General features: G+C 39.6%; 1 protein-coding gene across 1 annotated transcript in view; it reads left to right on the plus strand.

Annotated features, from left to right (window-relative positions):
* TRPM1 (transient receptor potential cation channel subfamily M member 1) overlaps positions 1–20,915 on the plus strand; it is a 224,436-nt gene that overhangs the window by 95,408 nt on the left and 108,113 nt on the right. The window contains exons 2-6 of the mRNA XM_089652440.1: positions 8,043–8,122; positions 12,287–12,482; positions 14,355–14,568; positions 16,365–16,489; positions 17,643–17,814. Of these exons, the coding sequence (XP_089508566.1) occupies positions 8,043–8,122; positions 12,287–12,482; positions 14,355–14,568; positions 16,365–16,489; positions 17,643–17,814 (787 nt within the window). The remainder of the gene's footprint in view (positions 1–8,042; positions 8,123–12,286; positions 12,483–14,354; positions 14,569–16,364; positions 16,490–17,642; positions 17,815–20,915) is intronic.

Raw genomic sequence — 20,915 nt, forward strand, 5'->3', positions numbered from 1 at the left:
AAATATGACATATGCATAAAATAAATCCCAGGCTCCTGCTGCTATAAAACTATGGCGTTGGTTATTGAACAAAGGTGTACAAATCCCCAAAAAACAGCTGGAGATAGAATATCAACACCAAAAAACAGGGTCATTGGGTCTATGACCCTGTTTTTTTGGTGTCAAAAGTCTGTTTTTGGGGACTTGCTGTACTTGCTGTAAAGTCCTTTACACACAGATATCAAACTAACTATTTATGTATAATGGCCCTCTATGAGAGCCAGTGAGAGTCATTATTCCTGGTCTGTTGAATTCTGGTGCTTCAAGGTGTGTATAGAATAGTGGGTCAAGGGCCAGGCTGTTTATTGCCAAAGAGCTAGCAAAGGACCACTCCATGTAATGATCCAAAAGAGGTTTATTTGGAGATAATCCATTGGATTTACCCTAAACCTATCAAGACTACCTAGCTGTCAAAGGTAAGTTAAATATTCAATATTCAATAATACATGAGAGAATGTAAAAGTTTCCATACTACTGTTTAACTTTGCATTAGTGTTTGCAGTACTTTTGAGTTGTTCTTAACGGACAGACATTTCAGACAAGCTGAGAGCATAGAAATTCAGTGTGGTCACTAGACAAGAATTCAATGGGGGAGATTTACTAAAACTGGAGCCCAGAGAATCTGTTGCAGTTGTGCATAATAACCAATCAGTGTCTAACTTCAGCTTGTTCAAATAAGCTTTGATAATAAAACATAGAAGCTGGGTGGTTACTATGCACAATTGCAGAAGGAGATGAAAGAGAGAGCACAAACCTTGCACATTACCTCAGCAAATAGTGACTAATTTTTTTTTATTTAAGAAACATACTCACAAAAGTGACAGTAAATCAGGCATAAGTTAACCATAATCCACACAGGGTTACAGGTAAATCCAAAGGAAGGGGATACAAGCTAACGCTTTTCGAAGGGTGCTCCCTTCTTCATCAGAGCCTGGTTTGGCAGATAGAAACAGGCTGAAATGCTGTAATACTGTCACTCAGTGGCTGAATGTCTCCTTGCCATGGGAACTCTGCTATACTGAAGTTTCTATCTGCCAAACTAAGCTCTGATGAAGAAGGGAGCACCTTTCCAAACGCGTTAGCTTGTATCCCCCCCGTTTGGATTTACCTGTAACCCTGTGTGGATTATGGTTAACTTATGCCTGTTTTACCGTCACTTTTGTGAGTATATTTCCTAAATATAATAAAATTAGTCACTATTTATTGAGGTAATGCTCAAGGTTTGTGCGCTCTTTCTTTCATCTCCTTCTACAGTGTTATCAAGCTTCCCCAGCTTCCTGATACAGCTGCACAACCTCTGATCACCAGCGCATGAACATGCTGTTTGTGACTAACGCCTGTTTGATCTGAGTCTTTGAGCACAGGAGATAATGGATCTTTGTTGACTATGCACAATTGCACCAGATTCTGTGTGCACCAGTTTTAGTAAATATCCCCAATGGCTTACTCTAAAGGGTCTTTTCCTACACTTACCAGTTTTAGTAAATCCCCCCAATTGCTTACTCTAAAGCAGCGGTTCTCAACCTGGGGGTCGCGACCCCTTTGGGGGTCGAACGACTCTTTCACAGGGGTCGCCTAAGACCATCGGAAAAAACATATTTCCGATGGTGTTAGGAACCGAGACACCGCTGCTCTATCCGTCTCCAGGTGTGGGCGGGATGACATGCCGCCCCTGTCATCTGGACACACCCTCGGGATCAATCCTCGCCGGAACTGTAGCTCAGGAGAGGCACACAGGCGGCCAATCTCCGGTGAGGAGGTGGAGCTTGGAGAGGAGGAGCCGAGCGGCACCGCGAAGATCGAGCGGGTGAAGAGGAGGAGAGCGGCCGGAGAAGGAAGACAGCTGACAGGTAAGTGTCTGTACCATGGGAGAGGGAGGGAGGGAGCGAGCGAGCCCAGGCTGGAGCAGGGGTCAGCAAGGTAAGTATCATTGGTGTCAGTGGGAGGAATAGTGCCCCATCATTGGATTCATTAATACCAATGATGGGGCACTATTCCTCCCACTGACACCAACGATGAGGCACGATTCCTCCCCCCACTGACACCAACGATGAGGTACGATTCCTCCCCCCACTGACACCAACGATGGGGCACTATTCCTCCCCCCACTGACACCAACACCAACGATGGGACACTATTCCTCCCCCCACTGACACCGACGATGGGGCACTATTCCTCCCCCCACTGACACCAACACCAACGATGGGGCACTATTCCTCCCCCCACTGACACCAACGATGGGGCACTATTCCTCCCCCCACTGACACCAACGATGGGGCACTATTCCTCCCCCCACTGACACCAACGATGGGGCAATATTCCTCCCCCCACTGACACCAACGATGGGGCACTATTCCTCCCCCCACTGACACCAACGATGGGACACTATTCCTCCCCCCCACTGACACCAACGATGGGGCACTATTCCTCCCCCTACTGACACCAACGATGGGGCACTATTCCTCCCCCCACTGACACCAACGATGGGGCACTATTCCTCCCCCCACTGACACCAACGATGGGGCACTATTCCTCCCCCCACTGACACCAACAATGGGGCACTATTCCTCCCCCCACTGACACCAACGTTGGGGCATTATTCCTCCCCCTGATACCAACGATGGGGCACTATTCCTCCCACTGACACCAGTGATGGGGGCGCTATTCCTCCCACTGATACCAATGTTGGGGCACTTTTCCTCCCACTGACACCAGTGATGGGACACTTTTCCTCCCACTGACACCAATGATGGGGCACTATTCCCCCCACTGACACCAATGATGGGGCACTATTCCTCCCACTGACACCAATGATGGGGCACTATTCCTCCCACTGACACCAATGATGGGGCACTATTCCTCCCACTGACACCAATGATGGGGCACTATTCCTCCCACTGACACCAATGATGGGGCACTATTCCTCCAACTGACACAAATGATGGGGCACTATTCCTCCCACTGACACCAATGATGGGGCACTATTCCTTCCACTGACACCTATGATAGGGCACTATTCCCCCCACTTACACCTATGATGGGGCACTATTCCCCCCACTGACACCAATGATGGGGCACTATTCCCCCCACTGACACCTATGATGGGGCACTATTCCCCCCACTGACACCAATGATGGGGCACTATTCCTCCCACTGACACCAATGACGGGGCACTATTCCTCCCACTGACACCAATGACGGGGCACTATTCCTCCCACTGACACCAATGATGGGGCACTATTCCTCCCACTGACACCAATGACGGGGCACTATTCCTCCCACTGACACCAATGACGGGGCACTATTCCTCCCACTGACACCAATGATGGGCACTATTCCCCCCACTGACACCTATGATGGGGCACTATTCCCCCCACTGACACCTATGATGGGGCACTATTCCTCCCACTGACACCAATGATGGGGCACTATTCCTCCCACTGACACCAATGATGGGGCACTATTCCTACCACTGATACCAATGATGGGGCACTATTCCTCCCATTGACATCAGTGATGGGACACTATTCCTCCCACTGACACCAATGACGTGGCACTACTCCTCCCACTGCAAAATTACAGTTATGAAGTAGCAACGAAAATAATTTTATGGTTGGGGGTCACCACAACATGAGGAACTGTATTAAGGGGTCGCGGCATTAGAAAGGTTGAGAACCACTGCTCTAAAGGGTCTTTTCCTACACGCACCAGTTTTAGTAAATCCCCCCAATGGCTTACTCTAGAGGGTCTTTTCCTACACACACCAGTTTTAGTAAATCCCCCTGAAAGGATTAATGGAATATAACCTAATGGCTTACTCTAAAGGGTCTTTTCCTACACCCACTGTTTCATTTACATTATTTTTATTTTTTTTGAGCACCTTAATTTTTTAGACACATACATACAATTGTTTATTTCTTTTCTATATTCAGATCAACTGAATTGAACAACCCAATCCTACAGAGTTTACCACATCTGTAAATCATGTTACAGACCTAAATTTAAGTTTTAATGATTTAGTGTAGTAAAGTCATAAAAGCTTGATATGGAGAATATTAGAAGTAGTATGTACATAGCAGAATGCTATTTTTTCAAGCAAGCATACCCTTCCTTGTCTTGTCTCCGTATCTGCTTTATATGTATGATGGCTTTGTGTATAAGACTACAGGCTCATGAGCACATTTGTCCATGGAGTGTGAAGACATTGCATATTTCTGGCGTCCCGGAAGTCCCAGAACTTCGTACAGCCACTCATAGACATGAATAGGTGAAGGTGACTGTAGGTGACTGTGCATAGCTATGAGCCACTACTTGCCTAAAGTAGTGCATGCACATGGGCGTAATGCAGCAAATGCACATTGGGTGCATTAGATGTTTTACTCAAATAGTTGCGTACAGTTGCTTTTACCCATTCATGGCTTGGGGTGACTGTGTGCAACTCTGGGACATCCAGCACACCATAAACACACAGTGTATTTACTGCATGAGCAAATGTGCCCATGTTCATACAGCCTAAAAATTGACTAATAAGAAATTCTCTTGTAGTCCATAACAACCAGTCAGCTTCCTACTGCCATTTGTGCAGCACAGTGCTGAAAAGAGATTCTAACTGGCTACTCAAGGCAACAATCACACCTTTCTTACCTAGGCCCCTTAATAAGGTAAAAAAAACATCTGGTTTGCTCTTTTGGCTAATTTCTGTTAGGTTAAAAAAAAAACATCCACCTAAACTATGCACTTAATCTGTCATAATCCTTGCTCAAATATTCCTCAGCCTCACAAAGTGTTTTTTCTTCCCAGCCTCATTAGGCAATTTTTGTGGATAGGGATAAGTTTGATGCCAAATGACTGTAATCCTTGGAGAAACAGCAGCTTACAATGCCAAATACATGCAGAAAACAATGTGCCTATTTTCACTTAGCTCATGTATGCTGCAGAATTTGCACTGGATTATAATCAAGCTGTCGGTAAGAAGATTAAACAGACAAGGACAGTGAAACTTCAAAGGCTGAACATATTCTGAGTGCTTGCTATAATGATCTCCTTTAGGCTTGCATGTATCTTTCCAACACCGAATCTGGAAACACGATTCACACAGTACATTACTGACTGTACTTATACTGTGCACCAGATACATAGGACTCATTTCACAAAAGGATAAGGATCTATATTCCAGCCATGTAACTTTAATTTTCAAATCTCATTGGACTGTGTTTAAAATAACTGTCACTTTAAATTAAAAATATGTTTCCATATGTGGTGCCAGATGAAGCTGAAGAAGATATTAGGCTTTATATATGTAAAGGTACAGTTTCTTATTACCAATAGAAACTATTTAGCTTTCAACTGTCATACAGTTCAAGTTTGCAAAAAAAAAGTCTTTTTTTTAGGCATATAAACTTCCTATAGGTATATATACTGTGCTTAGCTCACATTCTATATATTATATCCAATGTTCATTAACAATAAACATACTTTGCATTTAGCTTGAATTAACCCAATAAACGTTCATGCTAAATTAGAGCAAAGAATGGTGTTGTCAGTAACCAAGATGTCAGCTTTCACTAGTATATCCACTCTAAGCTATTGCAAGAAGATTTCTAATTAGTTCGATCAGATCACTACTTTAAAGGTGCTTCATGAATTGTATTTAAGTGTATATATAATGTACTTTTAGTTTTGGATAGAATAGGAAAAAATTATAACTCCTGTCAGGTTATTTTTTGCTGTCTGTGTTCTAGTGGGGAAATTTCCCTTCACGTCTTGCCTTGGAGATGCAGCTAAAAATGAGAACTCTGACCAAAGTTTTAGGAATCCCTATCTTAAGCCCTCATGCACACTTGACGTACAGCTAGTAAACCCCCCAGCGTGTTATCCTATGTGTCCATGCACACATAGACTAATCAACGTTTTTTGCCTGGGATGTTTTTTGTGCTCTTTCGTCTTGGGTGTTGTGTTCTTTGAGTTTCTCTCTAAGTCTCTCTGTGATCTTGAAATGCTCTGTAAATCTGCTTTAGCAATCCATTAGAATAAACCCAAACGTATTAGTAAGATATGTTTTACATTAAAAAAAATCTTTTATTTGGTTTTTATTAATTCTATAACAATGTAGGGCTATTTGATGTTTCACATTTTCCCATCTTACATATGATTAATAGAAGCAACAGTTAAGTAATATATCTATTTGCTCCAAAATGCTGGAAACATACTGCATTCATTTTATTAATGTTCTGATAAATCATGTTTTTTATTATGGGATAAGCTTCAACACAGTGCGCAATGAATACACATTTAGTTATATAGTGTGGTAAACTATGTAGGTACTATTACAATACTGAAAGCACTACAAGTACATGTAGATGTAAGAATGCAGCCAGATATGAATCATCACTTTTTTGGTGCATGAATCACCATGGACTTTTATTGCCCAAGCATGCAGGTAGGATTGGAAATGAATGTAAACAGTACCAGTTCATTAATGTGCAGGATTTGCTAAGTCTGTTAAAACTTAATTTACTTAATGTAGTGCACCTCAATGAAAAAAAAATGTACATTCATTAATGCATGCATAAGTATTAAGGGGCCCTCAGGGATGCCATTTTTAGCAAGGTACTGCGGTTGTATTTTTTTTACTTAGCATTGGGAAAGTTACGCTCATCTAGTTTGATTTCTTAAAATGATGCTGTCACCACAGAGTCATGTATATAAAAAAGAAAAGGTCAGCCCTGTAAGGCAAAGCATCTATACATACCTTTCCAGAGGACTATGTTTCAAAATGGCACCACTTTGCTGCTCCCTGGGCAGCTACTATTCCTCATTCCTTTCAGGTGGGTTTCTCTCACCATGTACAGTGGCCTCTACTACTGGCTCCTGAAGTGTGTAGAAGCCAGGAGATTGAAATACAGTATGAGGTGGGGGGAGCAGTTATTTAACCCATCAGAAAGTATGAAATACCTGTAGCAGCCGGGGATTGGTAAAGCAGCAGAATTTAAAGACATGGCCCACCAGAAAAGATAGTGTAGATAATCTTGTTTATAGGGCTACCATTTTTTTTAAATAAGTGATCATCAGCTGACAGGGACACTTTAAAAAATGTACAAACAAAAAGACAAATCATTTTTTTAAATATACAAACAAAAAGACAAAGAGCCACAAATTCTTGCAGATCCAACTATTTCAAGAGTGAGAGTTGGGGAGTTTGGGAATACTAGGGATAGATTGTCTAGAGATTCATAATCTGAAGATATTAAATGGGTATACATTTGTAAATGTACACAGATCATGTGAATAAGGGAAATTATCTTTAGATGTGTTAGCACTGAATTAGAATTAGTGATTGCATAAAGTTGCATATTGCATAAAAATATACATAGTGCACATATATGGATTCAAATATTCACTTACATATACAATGGGAAATAGATGGCATAGCTTTTAAAAATCCAACTGATCCATACTGACTGTTGAATGCAGTGTTTCGCAAAGTATATGCAAAGCAAAATTAAAAAAAACAAAAAAACATATGCAATACAGTTCTGTAATTCATCCCAATTTCCCCATGTTTTATCCCGTTAAAGACCCTTCAAGTATATAAAAATACTAGTGGGTCTACCAGAAATGCACTTACCTTTTAATATCCTATTGTGAGATGACAACACTTCTGTGGACCGAGTGGTGTCAGCCCTGCCAATTTTCTTTTGCTAAACTACTCAACCACTCCAACTATTTTCATCTTCAAAGAATAGGCACTAATTGACTTGTAGTCCTAAAATATTACCTAAAAGGTCTAAATAAACCTTTTGAAATAACAGGCAGAAAGAACAGAACATAGGACGCCTGTGAATTGTTGACAAACACCTTTTTTTCTGCATGGATCAGATATAATAAAAGGTTTTTAATGATATGTTTACTAGGTTTTACATACACTTGCAACATTCTATAGGCTTTCAATGGTCTCAGAACAAACATGTTAATAACTGAAAATTCTTTTTTTTTGGTCCTAGGGTCAAAAGGCTTGGATAGAAAAGACATTTTTCAAAAGAGAATGCATCTACATAGTTGCCAACAGCAAAGACAGCAACAGGTGACTCTTCATGTGTTTTTTATATGTATGTGTTAATAAAGGTTGCTTTACAAATCTGTATTAATCTATATAAAAATGCAGCAAGAGATGAAGGGGGCAGAACTCATTTAGTTATGTACAGTATTTAATCATATGCATTTATTTTCTATTAAAGCAACCCTTCTCTACGGTTTACAGATTCTTAGAACTAATAAATGATTTACGATGCTGGTTTCTGGGCATTTTTGCAAGTGTGTACTTTATTTTAATAATTAAAAGCTTTATACATTATGCTGTATTTAAACTGCTAATACTTGCAAATGAGTTGCTAATGGCTTGTTTATACTATTCATATTTGCTGTAAATTGGCAGATATATAAAACTAGAGAAACTGGATTGAAGGAAATGTGGAGCTATTGTTTGTAACAAGTGGTCAGATGCTTGATTTTTTTCTAATTTACACAATAATGCCTTCTAGCAATAGTTTTAAAAAAAACCATTACTGTAATTATCAGCCAATACAAGATACACTAGCTGGTTAGTCTTGGTTCTCTGTGTTCTTTTGTGCTGGTAATGGTGATGATGTCCTCTACCTTTTCCAAAATAAATCCCATTCTCACTCATCTGTATATCAACAAGAGAAAATACAGCAAACAGGACAGAGAATGCACTAATACAGCCTTTCCCAACCAGGGTGCCTTGAGGTTTCTTCAAGGGCGTCTTGGCAAAATGTCTAAAAATTTCCCAAAACCTGTATACAAGCCAGTGGATGGAACAAGCCTGCCTTTTAGTTACACAAAGTCACAGGTTTCCATTGTGCACCATTACGACCTTCTAGCCGCCGGCGTCCTGACAACCAACAACATCAGTTGATAAGGAGGATGTCAGCTGCCTGCACAGCTTCCTAGTTTGATCCTCCCCTTGCCCCTCTCCATCAGTGCTGGGGTCACATTAGCTCAGTGATTATGAAAAACTGAGGGAGAAGAGAAACACTGGAATACTAGTCAGTACCAGTGTGCAAAGGTGTATTTGATTTGGATGAATAAATCACCTCTAATGTTGGGTGTTCTGCACGCATGGATGTTGCTGCGTTATATAAAACTATTAGAATGGTTTTTAACATTTTAGAATGCGTTGCCCTTTTAAATGTATGGACAGCATAGAGGCACCCCATTTTAGAATGGGGTGCCTCAAGATTGTCTATAATTTTAAAGGGTGCCTCAGGACTGTTTAAAATTTTAAGGGGTGCCTTGACTGAAAACATTTTGAGAAACACTACCATACCCTGTAGGGGCTGATGAATTGATCATCTCTAATAAATCAGTTATCTTTCTTCCCAATACAGGGGTTCATTGCCCTTCTCTACTAGGCATGCCCTAACGCTCTGCATTTTCAGATGCATGGGGGTGCCATTAAAAATTTATGGAACCCCCATGTGTCTGAGAGCTGTGGGTGCCTGCGGGTGTGGGAATGCACGTGATTTACACATGCTCCATCACCCGCAATAGTGGGAACCTAGCCTAAGCCCTTCATGTGATTCTGCTATTATAAAAAGTGTTCTATTCTTTCATATAATGTTGACAGTTTTTCCACAGTGTGGTGCAGGGAATTTTTAACTAGGCATATCAGTCCCAGCCCCTGGAGCAGCTTACTGTCTAATCAGGTGCTCAACTATAGCTTACTGGGACCCATAGCAAAATTTTCGTGGGGTCCCCAGTGACCTCTCTCTTTAGGACCTGGAAGTGTCAACACTGTCATTGAAGTTAACATCAAGGTTAACATCAAGTACAAGCAGCAGAATAGCTGTCAACATAGTTAGTACACTATTAGGGCCCAGTACTGGGGATATGTTGACGGGGAAGAGAAGAATTGCATCTTAGATCTCAGGGCTCTAGTGTAAACTGTAAGCCATTTCACCACCCCAGCAAGCAAGTCTTGAAAGTGGTTATCTAGTAGTCAGTCTATAAACAGTAGAGTTGTAGGAGCAATAAAAACAACTATGGTTGTTTATTTATTTATTTATTTAACATTCTTTATTTGCTAAAAAAAAAAACAGAGATGGATATAGGTAAGCCAATACAGCAAGCTAATCAATAGACAATTCTAGAGCAAGGACATAGAGATCCAGTGATAAAATATCTATTGGAATAATCTGTACCTCGGTTCAAAGCAACATAACAACCAGTTATATGCTAGCCAATGTTTTATACTATCCTGCACATGATTGCTCTATAACCGTCATATAAACTTCTTTAAACTCTGGATTTTTAGAAACAGAAATTCAGTTGTCTTATACGTTTCTAGCTGAGGAGACACTCTTTATAGCCTGAAGAAGGATGCATTAGGTAAATAGTGTGAATTTTAGAGATGACTAGGAGCTGCAGCAGTAATTTGAGACCAATAAAAGTTAAAATGTTTGCACAAATGCCGCTTACTGCACCAAAAGAAAGGGGGATCTATGACTAGTAGAGATCCTGAAGACTCCCCCTCTATATCTGAAGTCAACACATCAACTCTGCTACTAGAGACTACACAAGGATACAGGGTCAGTGTCAACAGTATTCTCTCCAACCTCTAATATATATATATATATATATATGTATCTTCACATGCATGCACATTTTCTATATTTAATTTGCCTCCAGCATCCCTAAAGTAGCCTGCTTCGCCTATAGCAGTGTCTATTGTTACACCGGTGTGTCTACTGCGTCCAGTTTTGACTGGCAGCCATTTAACCAATTAGCAGTTTTCAGGATTGAGGAAACACACTCAAATATAAATATAACATACAAACCTAAAGCAGATTGTGTTACTGCTCAAAAGGTATCTCCTGGCTCCTGCTTTCCAGTCCCCCCCTCTCCCCCACACCTATTTTGTTTTCCTAAATGCATACCGTACCTTAATTCCACCTGCCTTCTGGCCAGTCTGGTCACCTCTTGCCTGGCAGGTCCTTACTGTTGCATCAAACCATGCTCCCATAGATAGGTATAGGTGCTATTCAGTGCTGCAGTACTGTCCAGTCCAGTGTAATTATATACCCCCAGTGGGCATGTCCATGACAGCCTAGGCTCACAACAAAGGGTTAAATGATGCTGGCTGACATTCAACTCAGAGGTGGGAGATGGGAAGTGGTAGAGAATGTTATAAAGTTTGTTGTCTGAATGGTGAAACCGTGATTAGTTAAAAAAAAATAAAAAGAGCTAAATTTAGCTTTTAACACTTAGCCCTTGTAGTGCTTTTTTGTGCTTAACAGTAAAAATTACACATCAGACAACAAGCAATGTGGGTGCTTTCCAAGCATGTATTACTTAAATTCTAGAGTTGCATACTTTTACCAGTCTGTGAATAATTAATACTATTACATAGGTTGAAAGCTATATTAAACCCAAAAACCAAATTTGTAATATATTGCAGCTTACCATTGCAGATGTGGTGGCTGCATTCATTTTCTTTTTTAGGCTTTTTCCCTTCTGTTCTCGCCTGGTGATCTGGCCAGTAGCACACCTCCTGTATTAGAGTGCCCTCACTCTGGATGAAGAAGCAGAGGAGGCACCTTTGGACAGCAGCATTGTCAGTCTGGGGTGAGGGGAGTGTTAGATGTACTAGCAGATTTAAGTACTAACCAATTGATGCCAAACTCCAGCTCTCACTTATAAAGCAGTTAAAGCAAACAGTTTTTTTTTCTTTTGGGATAACAATTTTACATAAATAAATAAAAGCTGATTGTAAACACACCTTCTAGTGTTAAATGGTTTGTCTCATCTCATCATCTGTAACTGATACATTCCGCTGGAGAGCTTGTGCTCTTGAAAAACAACAGACTTACTGGCTGAATCATAAGATGAAAACAGAAGAAAGAAAGTCTAAAATAGAAAATAAAGGCACTAATTGCATGTAAGAAATGGTAAGCTGCAATTTGATAAATTGTTGCTTTTGAGTTTAATAAACTGAATTCACTTTAATGTTAGCCGGTGACTACTACGTTTTTAAAATATTCTACACTTTATGACAATTCTATATCCTTAAATAGCAGTTTAACTATTGTATTGATAATTTAGCACTTGTCACAAGAGTTAAGCAAGAATTTAAGAGTCATAGGTTACCTAAGCTTGTTATATATAAACACACAAAGTGTAAATGCACATGTGATTCAGTACTCATATAATGCTGTTGTAATACTTTCAGATGTTACTGTGGTCAGCTTATTACTCAGCATATCCCAGTTCCTCAAAATGCTATAGCTAACAAAAATGGAGAGGACAACAAGCAGTTGGAAGCTGTGCCTGAGAAATGGTCTATTAGTAAACACACACAGCTGAACCCTACAGATGCTTATGGAATCTTAGAGTTTCAAGGAGGTGGACACTCCAACAAAGCCATGGTAAGTTCTTTATGGAAGTTCTATGCTTTGAAGTTATACGGGACCTCATATAATAAGCTCTCTGAAAGTATGTATGTGTTTTCTATTACTCCAGAAACTTAGAGAAATGAGGCCTATTATGTTTTATTTTTTGGGGCAAAATTGCAAATAGATCAAAATGTTCAGTTGATTTCCATAAATTCATAGTTATGATTAAGTAGATGAGAGGAAATCCCAAGTAGCCATAAAGTATAAACAATTAGAGTTGGTGCCTGTAATTTCTGAGTTTAGTAGCAGCAAAATATATTATCAGACTGCTTAACAGTGCTATTTGGCCTATAGAATGGATTGCACCACCTAATAATTTTATTCCCCTTAGGCTTTGAGCTTTGTCCAATGGCTGGGTCCCTCCATCCCTTTTGCTTTTAATGCACTGCTCCAGTACATTGGCAATTGATAACATAGATTCCAGCTGGCTACCGCTAAGGCCCCTTTAACATGAGCGGACCGATCAGGTCTGCCTGTCCGTTTTTCAAATGGATCAGATCTGACACTCCATTGCTCTCTATGTAGTAGCAGATGTGATTGGACATGTATGTGTCCATTTAAACCCGCCTGCATCTGATCCGATCCTGTCCACTAAAAACAGACAGATGAGGATCTGTTCCCCACCCGTTTGGTGGATTGGATCGGATGACAGGCAGATGGAAATGGACAGGTGGTTCATTTCCATCTGACAGCCCATACAGAACAGAGGGCTGTGTCTATGTCTGCTCAGCATAAGTGGAGTAAACACGGACCTGTCATCCACTTGCTGAGCAAGAATCAGTGGACAGATCCCCCACTGAGCAAGCAGATCCGGTGTCGGTCCACCCTGCATGAAAGGGGCCTAAGATGTTACCTGAAACTTTCTATTCTTTGTTTACATTCATTAACAGCCAAAGCCTGCAATTTTTTTTAATATAAGCAGACACATTTATTAACAAAATAAAAAACAAAAAAGAATACTTATGCAAAGGATACCCAATCACCAAGGAAAATGGGAAAAAAAGTTCGTTTTTTTCTTGTACATGACTGGATAAAGTCAGCACGACTTTTACCTCATTCACTCAGTTAAGTGAAAATCCACTTTGCAATGTAAACATATTATATCCATTTATTTAAGTGCTTTTAAATATCAGACATGAAATATGGACAAAGCATACCCCTCTATAGTGTGTACTTGTTTCTATTAAGAGCACAATGGGGGTTATTTACTAAAACTTGAGAGTACAAAATCTAGTGCAACCTTGCATAGAAACCAATCAGCTTCCAGGTTTTATTGCCAAAGCTTAAAGTTAGAAGCTGATTGGCTACTATATGCAGCGGCACCAGATTATGAGTGCTTCAGTTTTAGTAAATCTACCCTTAAAGCCAAGTTCTGGCTCCTGCCCCCCCCAAAAAAAAATATTTAAAGTCTGCAGCTACAAATACTGAAGCTGATGACTTACACTTACCTGTCCAAGGATCCAGCAGTGTCCTCACTTGAGCTGATTCTTCAATCGGTCTAGCAGACTGACAGCCTCAGCTCTGTTCCTGTGAGCTGCGTGAAGGGGGGGGGGGGGCGTCAGTCAGCTCTCAGAGCTCTCCTCACTCTCTGCAGAGTGTAATTTCAGCCCTCCACCCCCTTTTTTTCAACTCTCAGACAAGCTTTGTAAATTCAGTGCTTTAAACGGATGCAGAGAAGAGACTATTGCAGATAGACAGGTACAACATATGTAGGAGGATTTGTTTCATCTCTGTGTATGCCAGTCACTTCACTGGGTTTATGTAAGGGTTTACAACCACTTTAAGTCAGCCCCATTTTACGATCTTTATACTTGACTGATGAGTGATCGAATTGTTCTTTTGCAGTACATCCGTGTATCCTATGACACAAAGCCTGATTCTCTGCTTCACCTCATGGTAAAGGAGTGGCAGTTGGAACTCCCTAAGCTATTAATCTCTGTGCATGGAGGACTCCAGAATTTTGAAATGCAACCTAAGCTAAAGCAAGTGTTTGGGAAAGGACTAATTAAAGCTGCTATGACAACCGGGGCCTGGATATTCACAGGGGGTGTCAGTACAGGTGAGACCTCTTCATCTTCACATGATTGATTCAGTGATCAGACAGGTCACATAAACAGCTACAAATCTGAAAGCAGAACAATCATTATACAAACTATACTATATGTATATCCCCTTTTTGAATCTATCATTTGTTGTTTTTTTGTGATAGTTGTGAATGAAGCCCTTTGTTTATGTAGAAAAGCTGGCAAAAAGCCTCCAGGTCCTGTATATTTTTTGGTTGTCCTGCATGAACTGCATGTTTGAGATCTCCCCAAAGTAGTCCAATGCTGTTGAGGACAGGAGATTGTAATGGTCACTTCAGAATCGTCATGTTTTCTGCTGTAGCCACTGAAGGGTCTACAACCTATTTGGTCTTATGTTTCCAATCATTTTGATGTTGGAAACAGGGGCGGACTGACAACTCATGGGGCCCCCGGGCAATAGGGGATCATGGGGCCCCTGTGTCCTTGCCCAAACTCAAAAAAGCCTATGAAAAAGGTACCAGGGGCATCTCATGGGGCCCCCTACTGACCCTGGGCCCTCGGGCAGTGCCCGCGTTTCCAAATGGTCAGTCCACCCCTGGTTGGAAAGCTCAAGTGTGCATAGCCTTCCAAAATGCTTTTGAATATGCTGCACTAAACTTGCCAAACATTTTTAAAGGATAAGTTCACCTTTATTAACATGTTACATGTTACGCCCATATTCAGGGTGTAACAATCAGACCGGCCCCTGATCCCCCCTGGCTCCCTGCTTTGACAGCTAGCGGGGGACCTTCTCCTCCCTGCTAAAAAAGACTTTTCCATGTGGGGCTTTGCCTGCCTGGCCAAGTCACTCATTCACAGTCCTCTGTGAATGAGAGACTGCAAGTCCCGACAGCATTAGCGGCTGTCGACTTGTAGTCCTCAGTGAACTACCACGGTGCTGTGGAGCGCCGTGGTAGTTCATTCATTCTTCCTGTCAGTATATCTGCTTGCCCATACATCCCATATGGGCAAGCAGATATACTGACAGATCTGCAGGAGACCTGCATGGCACAAGCGATCTGCTAATTGCTGGTGCAATGCTTTACAGGCTCTTGCAGACATAAATAATTAATGCACATTTTTTTACCTGCAAAAATGGCAGATATCCACCACCATGCTTCACAGTAAAGATTGGTGTGCTTCCCTTTATAGGCCTTCTTGCCTTCTCTCCATACCAGGGGCGGACTGACAACTCATGGGGCCCCCCCGGGCAATAGGGGATCATGGGGCCCCTGTGTCCTCGCCCACACCCAAAAAAGCCTATGGAAAAGCCAATGAAAGGTACCAGGAGCATCTCATGGAGCCCCCTACTGACCCTGGGCCCTCGGGCAGTGCCCGAGTGCTCGAATGGTCAGTCCGCCCCTGCTCCATACATAGCATTTATAGTTGTGACTATAGATTTCAATTTTGGTCTCATTACTCCAAATGATTTTGAAGTTTTTGAAGCTTCTCTTTGTGCTCTTGGGTGCATTGTAAGCAAACTGTTTTGTGGAGATGTTGCAGCAAACATTTTACAAATACAGACATGGATATATGATGCGTATTCCGTATAATAATATTACATTTACATGGAGTAACTCATTTTTTATAAACATTTCATATAACAATGAACATTCAAATGTTTTAGTCTCCACCTTTTCGAAGAGCTAAAAGAACGCAATGAATCTTTTTTGGAACACTGGTAATTTAGATGCTATCTTTAGGTTTATTATAGCCATTGAATCATTAGCATGTGACTTGTTTTCTGATCTTAGATCTCACATGATCCTTACTGCACTTCACATTGTTGCAGGTGTCATTCGCCATGTGGGTGATGCATTGAAAGATCATTCTTCCAAGTCCAGAGGACGAATATGTGCCATAGGTATAGCCCCTTGGGGCATTGTAGAAAACAAAGAAGATCTCATAGGAAAAGATGTAAGATTTTTAATATCAATTCAAAAATTAGTATGGTTACAACAATTATGTTGTTTTAAAAAAGGGGATATTAACAAACAATCTTCTATTTATTTCCAGTGTAAGATTTATCTAGCAATTACATTTTATTGTGCTCATATCTATTATTGAACAAATTTTGTTTTATCCTTAACTGTCTTTTCTGACTTGCTATACAGGGTAAAACGTTTCAGGGTTTAGATTAGGTGCAAGTTGTAGATTATTTAAATCACATGCACATTAAAACACCAATCAGATTAAAATCTAAACAAGAAATGTGAATGTGATTGGTGATACAAAAACCAAAGAGGTCAGGAATCTTTCAGTACATGTAAATTTCTGCCCTGCTACTGACCTTTATGTGGGGCATTGTGTGCTTATTTTGCTAGGGATGACACACAATTCAGATTAAGGTGAATTTAGTGATGTTTTTCATATACCTACAGTGTTGTATTTCCTGGATAGCATTAGTAGCCCACTGGAAGATTTCGCATATTTCCCGAATTTCACTTTTAACAGTAAAAATATATGTAAATCCTCACCTTGTAAAGCAACCCAAAGTTTAAAATAGAAAAGACAAAACATTTGTTTATACATTAAAAAACAATGATAAATACCTTTTTTTCCTTTTTTTATAAGCAATCACATAATCTCTGTTCTCAGCTGCATATGGTGCTTAGAGAGCTGGGGAGGAGAAACAGCAGCACAAGGGTCTTCCCAGTGAATGGCTGCGTGGTGTAATCATTAGAGGAGAGCAGGCTGAGATCCCAGTACAGTCAGAAAACTGACTACACTGTGTTCTCATGTCTAGTGTGGTCAGTTTTTAATTGGAAAGCATAGGGACTGGCAGGAACACCAAGAATTTTACACAAAATAAAAAAATACAAGAGAACAGGATACTTTTCATACAAGTACATGGTGCAGCAGGCACATATCAGGTACATGGGGTAACATATTCTTTAAGCAACCTTTGTCGTAATTGTTATTTTCAGCTCTTGCTGGCTGCTATTGGTGAAAACAAAAGTCAGCTATGGCAATAGCAATTGTTGTTCCTTATTGAATTGAGCTGTACGTGTTTTTACATTTTATTTTATACAAGAAGGTCATAACTGATATATGTGTGTTCAATTACCAGGTAAATAAACCTTATCAAACAATGTCGAATCCCCTAAGTAAACTTTCTGTCCTGAACAACACTCATACTCATTTCATCCTTGCGGATAATGGCACGCTTGGAAAATATGGCGCAGAAGTCAAGTTACGGCGTCAGCTAGAGAAGCACATATCTCTTCAGAAAATTAATACTAGTAAGTGCAAATCAAAATGCCCACATATTTGTTTGCTTTCATGTTTTTTATGCTCAGTGGTCACTTTATCTAGTAAACATATAGAGAGTTAAAGGGTCAGTAACATTACCCATGTACACTGTGCTATTCAAATGATGATCAGTTGGGCCTATGTATGCAAATGAAACATTCTCCATACCACTGAACCAACATCCTGAATCATTGGCAAAAACAGGATGGATGCATGGATTCATGCTGTGTGTGCTCCTACTATATACATGTGCCAATAAAGAACAAGATTTTTCAACAAGCACCATTTTCCAATCCTTATTTATTTTCTTTCACACTTATAAACTGCCTATACTTTAGACACTGAGATGTGAAATAATTCAGAGAACTTATTGGTTTCCAGTACATTGTAATTGCAGGCACCACACCTGACAGAAACCATCAGATCAAAGTCAAAGTTGCTTACAACATTCATCTTCTCCATTCTATTGTTTGGTTGATCAACAGCTGAACTTCTCTGCACTGAAGGCCACATGAGTCATCATTTGGGTACTTGTGTAAATGAGCAAGTGAACCCTATAAAGTGTTCACAGACCATACAGTACATCCTCTTATAGCTATACATTTTTTTAAAAGAATAATTCCAAGTATGAATATTTTATACCTAATTACATTGGTCCAGCTTGGACCAATGTATGCAAAGCATTCTCTGATTGGATGAGGTGCAGAGCATGGCATCACCCCCTTCCTCTCCACCTCCTCCAATTAGAGAATGATTTGCATTCATTCAGAAAATGTAAAGTATTTTCTGAATGATGCAGGTACCAAGTGACCAACCTCCTGTGTTCAGAATGCAGCAGGACAGCTGCTCAGCACGGGATCCAGAAGATAGTGGAGATCACTGATCACTAGAGTAGTGGTGTCTACTTCAGTGATTTCCAGTTTTCAGGGGGTATTGTATATGCAAAGTCCATGCTAGATTAATATATACCCATAACTGGAATTTTTCTTTGAGGCTTTCAGTTCATTGCTAGACATTTGCCTTGTTTTCATAGAACTCAGTAATGGCCCTTTCGAAAATGCATGAGTTGTACAAACGTTATCATGCATTTTATGGTTTACAGGCATAAGACTTTAGGCTAATTTGTTTAGTGGAACTTCACATTCTTGTTATAAAATATTCCCAAATGGAAGAAAAATCTATTTTAAATATATTTGTAAAATATTCTTCCCAGATATATTGACATATATTTGAAATACTACAATTTTGGACGTATTCAATATATTTCTGTATTTCAAAATATATTTATATATATGTATATATATACTTTATGTTGAAATGCGTTTTTATTACAAAATATATGATAAATATTTTTAAAAATACATTTTCAAATATACTGTATGTCTTTAAAAATACATTTAATCTACATTTTTGGAATGCATTTACAAATATTTGTAAAAATATATGTTAAAATGACTTTTTTGTACGTTAAAAAAAATCTAAAGAATATATTTAAAAAAAACATTTTTAAAAATATTTTTCATATATTTTGTAATATATAAAAAATGCATTTCAACCTGCAGTATATATAAGAAATATATTTTGAAATATATTGAATATGGCCAAAATTGTAGTATTTCAAATGTATGTCAATATATTTGGGAATAATATTTTTAAAATATATTTCAAATATATTTTTCTTCCATGTGGGTTCTATTTCAATGTTTAATGTATTTGAAAGATATCACTAGCTATCATTAAAAGTTTACAATGGAGTAATACTACAATTGTTAGCTTAAAGCCTTTCTATCATGAAAATCTTTTTTTTTTTGTTTAAAATAAACAGGAAAGGGTATAAACCTTAGTCTGCTTTTTATTGCTGGCTTGTTCACACCTGCAGCAGTATATACCACCCCAAAATCAAAGCATTGTGTCATACTTAAAACCATGGCTGAACTGCCATTTTTGTACCATTCCCCTTCCACCATGTGAATGAGGCCTAAAATGAGGCCTAACTTGGCAGGGAGATTTTCCTTTCCTTCCTTTCATAGTCATCACAAAGGACATGAGGAGAATGGCCACAGCCAGCAATATAAAACTGACAGAGGTTCTAACCCTTCTCCACTCTATGAGAAACAAGTGCTTGAATTGCTACCTGTGTCCTTATTGGACAAACAAACCTTACTTCCTATCTCAATGACAAGAAGTTAGGAGAAATCTTTACAATGGGGTTACAGAAAGCAATAAAATATTTTTTTATTTTTAGTCATTGAGGTTCTATGTAACGTTTAAGCAGTAGTCTCATTGTCATTATATACTTCATCATTTTTTAGATTGCTATTCATAGTTCCAAGACATTTACCATCTTTAATAGAAATTTTGTGTATTTATTGAAGACCCTGACAACGTGACACATGGGTTTCCCTTTGTCATCCTATGCCTGGGAATATAAATGAGGCAGGGACAGCAAAGGGATGCTCAGCTGTCATCTCCTGCATCTGCATAACCCTCATCATTAAAAACATTACTGTTTCTGAAAAAATGTATTTATTGCATTTAATGTTCCTATTTGTTCATGGGCATTATTCATACATGCTAAGCAGAATTTTCTGTAATATATATGATCTTGTATATTAAAATGTTATGTAGCAACCTATGCCAACCAGTCAGAAATCCTCTGTCATTGCTTTGCGTATTGAGCTAAATTTACACTAACCTCACAAGCAGGTGTTTCATGAGCATTTTTGAAGCTCCACGAATGCCTGCCAAACTGGAGTGCATTGCAGCGACCAGTATTGTTTACATGTTGCCTTAGCATTGCGTCACGTTGCCTTGCATAAAAACTGACCCAACATGTGTCATTTACCAGGCTTTGCCACTTCCTAAACACTTCTATTGATTTCAATGTAAACACGCTAAAACGCACTGCAAAAACGTCACAAACACCCCTATGGCATTAGAGCACATTTAAGATGCATTTAGAAAGTATTATGATAATATGAGATGATAATACAAAAATCCATACAATAAAAAAACAACACAGATGGGGCATCTGGCAAGCATTTTTTAATGTGACGCAAACACATCAAAAACACACCAGAAATGCACCGTT

Source organism: Staurois parvus, unplaced genomic scaffold (genome assembly GCF_062004578.1).
Source record: "Staurois parvus isolate SC_StPar_1 unplaced genomic scaffold, SC_StPar_1.0 ptg000682l, whole genome shotgun sequence".
Taxonomy (NCBI): Eukaryota; Metazoa; Chordata; class Amphibia; order Anura; family Ranidae; genus Staurois; species Staurois parvus.